General features: G+C 54.0%; 1 protein-coding gene across 2 annotated transcripts in view; it reads right to left on the reverse strand.

The window, feature by feature from the left end:
- The window catches only part of KMT5A (lysine methyltransferase 5A), a 13,334-nt gene extending 8,752 nt beyond the window's left edge, over positions 1-4,582 (reverse strand). The window contains exons 1-2 of one of the 2 annotated variants that reach the window (XM_085321161.1): positions 1,157-1,605; positions 730-824 (exon numbers count right to left, since the gene is read on the reverse strand). In XM_085321161.1, the coding sequence (XP_085177287.1) occupies positions 730-824; positions 1,157-1,571 (510 nt within the window). In that variant the 5' untranslated portion in view covers positions 1,572-1,605. Of the gene's footprint in view, positions 1-729; positions 825-1,156; positions 1,606-4,049 lie in introns of those variants that run through there. The other variant, XM_085321162.1, reaches the window with a different exon arrangement.
- Positions 4,583-5,759: the final 1,177 nt, after the last annotated feature.

A 5,759-nucleotide genomic window follows, 5' to 3' on the forward strand; every position in this document is an offset into this window, starting at 1 on the left:
AAGAAGAAGAAGAAGAAGAGGTAAGAATCTAGGAAAACACTGTATTTTAACAAATGGAAGCAGTTAATTCGGCATTGCAAAGTTCTCAGGGGGTTAAATACGGGCATTTTCTGGGGAGAGGGGAGGACAGGAAGAGTCAGCTGCAGCAGTACACCTGTCAGCAAAGCTTTTTGGCTTTGAGCACCCCATTGCCAGGCAGCTAACGGCTATTTTTCCAGCGCGGTTCCCTCCGCTTGCCCCCGGCCTGCCGCTGCGCCCCCGGCACTGCTGGGACGCGGCTGCCACGTCTTTGTCTGTGCCAGGCTCGAGACCCTCAAGAGCGCAGAGCATCTTCGCACAACGGAGCCCATTAAGGGCGGCCGGGGAACCCCGGGATTTGATGCACCACCCGCGGCTATCTCCAGCGGGGTTCCGGTTGCACAGCGGCTCCCCGGCCGCGGCCAGCTGCCTCTAGCGAGGCGGCGACGCGGAAGCGCCGCCGAGGCCGCAGCGGCGGCGCGCGCTGACAGCGGGGCAGCGCCGCGGGGGCGCACGGAAACAGCCCAACTCCTCCCAAAGTCGGGTGCCCCCCCCTCCCTTTTCCGCGTTATATCGGGAACGGCGGCGGCAGCAGGCGCCCAAGGGAGCCGGGGGCCCCCAGCGCGCTGCTTCGCCCGAACGGCGGGAGGAAGCGGAGGGGACAGCGGGCACCCGGAACCGCCCGCCCCGCTGCGCCCGGGCAGTGCTTACCCCGCCGGCCCGGGGGCGGCCCGGGCCCTTCCTCTCGGCGCTCTCGGGGCTCGCCTCCTCCGCGCCGCCCGCCCCGGCCTTGGGCATGTTCTTCCCTAGGAGCAAGGGGGGAACGGCGGCGCCTGAGCCACGTCCGGCGCGGCCGCCCGCGGTCATCGCCCGGCCGCCGCGGCCTGCGCCATGTTTAAAGGGCTCGATGCGGCAGGGCGAACAGCCGCGGCCCAGCCCCTTCCCGGCGAGCTGCGCACACCGCGCGGGGGAGGAGTCCCGCCGGCCCCGGCGCCCCGCGCCTCCCGGGAGGAGCCTCCGCGCCCCCGCCGAGCCCCGCGCGGCCCGGCCCCCACGTGCGCCCCCGCCCACCGAGCGCCGCTGCCCCCCGAGCCGCCACGCCGCCCCCACCCCGGGCCCACGCCGCCCCGCCGCGCACCTTTAGCCATGATGGCGGCGGCGGCGCGGCCCGGCGCCAAGGAGCCCTCCGCGGCTGGAGCCGCCCGGCCGCCTCCCCCGAGGAGCTGCCCCGCTGCAACCAACTGCCCCGCGGAGAGGCACCGCGCACCCCGCGGCCACCTGATTGGCTTAGCGTGCTGCCGATAACACCTTACGCGCCCCTGATTGGCGCGCGTGGGGGGACATCCCCGCCCTCTCCTTGACACACAGAGACTGCCGCGGCTCCCGGGAACTGTGTTTAAATGTGCGTTCCCTGGCCGCTGATTGGCCCGTGCGAAGGGCAACGGGCGCTCTGATTGGTGGCCCGGGAAGGAACGCCCTACCGCAGCAGGCCTCGCCACGTGGGTAGGACTCCGCGCTCTCCCGCCGGGAGCGCCGCCGCGGTGCCCGCGCATCTCGCCCCGGGATCAGCAGGATGTACCGCGCTCCCTTCCAAGCAGGCAGTGAGTCCGCAGCGCCCAGTTATGACCCTTCTATACCTCCTCCCTTCTCAATCTCTTTATAGAGCACATGCATCTGCTTCTGTCTGTCTTCCCTCTCCACAGGGAAATAATAACCTCGGTCCGTCTTGGACGGGTGCTACGTTAGCTACTTTACAGCATGGATCTAGGAGAACTCAGTTCTAGCGAGACTGCTGCTTTATCCAATGTATAGCTTAAATTTCCCAGGATGAAACTGAAGTCCATTACTTCCATCCTCCTCAAAGTCCTCCTGAACAGATGCTACAGGTTCCATGAGGGTGCTGAGATGCCTGAAGTGATCACCAAGCATCTAGAACCAGGGCAGGTCTGTCCACCCTGAGAGCACTGAGCCAAATTCTGGGTGGTCTCCATCCCACAGTCCCTAACATCCTTGGTGCCCAGATGCAGCTGAACCTCAGAGCAAGACAGACGTCTTCTCAAAGGTAACATGCCTGAGTGTTCAGCTGGACTCAAGCTGGCTCTTCACGCAGCCAGCTGCACTTGCAATGCGCTTGCTCAAAACCTTTCATGTGTAATCCCCTATTCTATAACAAGGGAAGCCAAAACATGACAAAAAACACAGAGCTCTCCCTATCACCAGAAAAGCTTGGAACAGCCTCAGCATCAATGCTCTGCTCCGAGATCACAGTAGGTCTAGTACACATACTTCAAAATCAGGAAAGTATTATTACAAAGATGAAAGAAACAATGAATCAGGATGGCACACACACATCAATGGTTGAGGTCATTATGGAAATAAGGAAGTTACCATACACCACCTCTTGGTGCTCCACATTAGGTAAACCTTATATTGGGCCACAACATATAATCAGTCTTTATTAGCATTTTTAAGGCTTATCTAAGCATAGCTACCTGTATACATTCTAAGGCTATGGTTTCATAAGTAAGTTAACTGACGGAACCTCCTATCACTAGTAGGGATAGTTTCTTGATTTGAGACTTATCTGGAGCCAGAAGCTGCTGGTTGTCTCTTGGGCATTCATACAGCTGCATAATCAGCCAATTCAGGAAGCTGACAACTGAAAACTACCCTAAGAAAAATGCCTATGAGGGATGGCCTTATTCTACACTGACTGCCCCTGGCTGGTGCACAGACACTGAATGCAATGTACCTATAGAGGAGATCTGGGAAGGCAGCATGGAGATTTAAATTTACCCTCTCCTCATTTTGCAATAGCATTTTGTGCAAACAGTTTATTTGAGAAAAGACAAAGAAAAAAAAAGAGAGAGCACACGTGCGCGTGTGTGTATTAAAAAAAAAACAAAGCAACTGTAGCTGTGCAGGCAGCCACTAGGCGGCAAAGCAAGCTAAATAATTCTCATCACTAGAGCAACAAAGAAAACAATGTCATCTTTAACTAGCCTCAGCTACCAACACGCTGCAATCACACTACGAATTAACAAAATGCACTGGCTTCCCTCCTGCCTCCAAGCTCTCTTCAGGGAGCTGTGCCTGAAAAGTCAGTGCTGAGGATAAGTTAAACTGTTATCACATATGAGCCTAGAGTCCAAAAGAGGATGCGTCTGTCAGCAACTGCTAGTCACCATGACTCAGGCTGGATGAGTAGCACGTGTGGAAACTGTTGGCCTACCCGTATACTCCAGAGGGAGCAGCATGACTCTTACTAGCACTAGCTATAAAACCCAGTGACCTAAATATTATCTTTCGTAGTACTTTGAAAGCAGCTCCTCCGAGCACTGTACTTGAATGCTGAAATTTGAAATTGGTTTGTGGGGGGAGGGAGGAAAAAATAATGAACAAGGGACTGGATTTGCTCAGAAAGGAAATGAAATCTTCAGAGTAAATGTATTTGTTTCTAAATTAACTCTTCACCCAGTTAAAAAAAATGACTTTTAAAGACTCATTGCATTTGAACTGAAAAGTTCAGTTTCTTTCAAATACACTAACAAGGCATGCTTTTAAATACTTCCAACTGAGAGCACTACTTCTTGATGCCATCATGATTTATATAGCTCCTGTCATATTTTCTGTGAAATAGTATCACAAAATTTATTTAAAATATTGTCTTAAAAGATGAAATGCGGACAATCCATTTGTTTCATCTACTATAACTCTCTATTAGAAAGCAAGTAAAAGTGATGCCTCAAGCGTAACTTTTGAGTGTAACACTAAGCAATATTATTTTATAAAGTTACATAGTAACATAACAGTATGTATAACTAGGTTTACTAGATTATAAAATACAAATATGACTGCAATCACAATGATATCTGCAAATGGTAAAAACAGCATCTCTAACCAAACATTGCATTTAGTAGGATACTTAAGTTACACACAAAATCTCAGTTAAGCACTGTCCTGCAAATAATTCTGCATTTATTAATTTTATGTAAGTAGGACGAATCATTGCCATCGATGGGACTACTCACCTCTCGCAGTCGAGGACAACTGTAACCTCTGCGTGTAGGCCTGACAGGTAATTTATCTTTTCAACTCAAGACATCAGAAATGTCATTTGCTTGCAATGATTGTATGTATCTACACAGATGCATTTAATGTCAGATACATTGCACATGAGACGTACTTCACTGTGCCTTTATTTGAAGTACTTAGAAGTCAACAGTCCGTAGCTGCCATTTAAACTTTCTCATCTCTGGCCAGACTTCTGTCATCTTCTTTTTCTCCATTTAATGTCTGAAGCATCACTGATGAACCTGAGATTACCTAAATCAATCTAATTAACATTGCTCCATCTTTAAAGAGGTTAGTCTATATTTGACTGATTCTTTATGGGTTATTTTAATCCTTGTAAAATTTGTATATTGAAAAAAAAATGGATGAGTTCCCCTAAACATTTTAAATGTATTTCATATGACAGTCCACACATTGTTATTTGTTATGGCTGCTTCAATCAAACATTAAATGCAAAGTTTTTTGAAGAGTTATTGCGGTATTCTTACACAATTGGGAAAATGTTTTACTGTAAGACTGTTTTATCAAAAATCTGTGAGTAAAAGGGCCTGAAGCATCAAGATCCCAGCACACATAAGACTAACACAAGTAGTCGTCATATTTTCAAGCTCGTTTAGTTCTTTGCAGCAGAACATTTCATAGAAGTAGCTTGTAAAATATTTTCAAGGGACATCTGATGTGCCAGCGCATCCTCAAGGGTGAGGCGTTCTCGGGCTGGGCAGCAGGGATCGCCCTCAGCACAGCTCCGCTGAGTCACACTTCTTTCTCCTCGGAGAGGCTGGGAAGCTTCTGTGAGAGGAACACTGACGAGAGCCGTGGGACTGAGCGTCCCAGTGCTCGGAGCCTCCCGCTCGCGGGTAAGGCACAACAAGGGCCACCTGAATGTGCTTTCACAGGGACGTGCCCAGGGCCCAGCTCCACAGGAACGCGGGCACCGGGGCCAGCCGCGGCGGGATGGGACGGACGGAACCGCCTGAAGGGAGACACGTTCACCAACGGGAGCACAGGCGGGGGAAGGCGGAAGCAACATCACTTCTCCTCAGGCCAGCTGCCCAACAGGCCGCCCGCGCCCGAAACTACCAGCTCGGCTCCCAACAGCCGCCGACGCCGCAAACCGCTTCACCCTCACACGCTGCCAGCGGCGCGCATGCGCAAGACTATCGGGGGGGGGGGCGGGGAACGCATGCGCACGAGTGCCGCCGCGCCTCTCCGGCGCTCTGCGCCTGCGCGCCACCTACACCTGCGCGCCTCCGCCCTAGGCCCCCCTCTTTTTTCCCCATGATGCTTCGCGAGCAAGCCAGATCTCGCGAGAGCGCCGCGTTGCGTCCTCGCGGCAGCCGCCATCTTAGAGGAGCCGGGATCACGTGACCGCTTGCAGCGGTTCGCCTCCGTCTTCCCCTCCCCCACCCACCGGGAACCGGGCTCAGATCGACATGCTCGACTCCGGCCGCCGCCCTGGGGCAGGGCCGCCGCGCGGGGACGGCGCGGCGCGAGGACGCTGGAGAAGCCCCTTGGGTTCTTGCGGAGCTCCCTTCCTTTCCCCTATCGCTGGGGTTGGGGAGGGGGGAGCGGAGCGGCAGGTCACGTGACGGAGGGGCGCGGCGAGGGGGGCGAGCGCCCGGGAGCCCGCGGCGGCGGGGATGGGGGGGGGGAGGGGCGCGAGAGCG

Source organism: Rhea americana, unplaced genomic scaffold, assembly GCF_003343005.1.
Source record: "Rhea americana isolate MKP2758 unplaced genomic scaffold, rheAme1 scaffold_68, whole genome shotgun sequence".
In the NCBI taxonomy this organism is placed as follows: Eukaryota; Metazoa; Chordata; class Aves; order Rheiformes; family Rheidae; genus Rhea; species Rhea americana.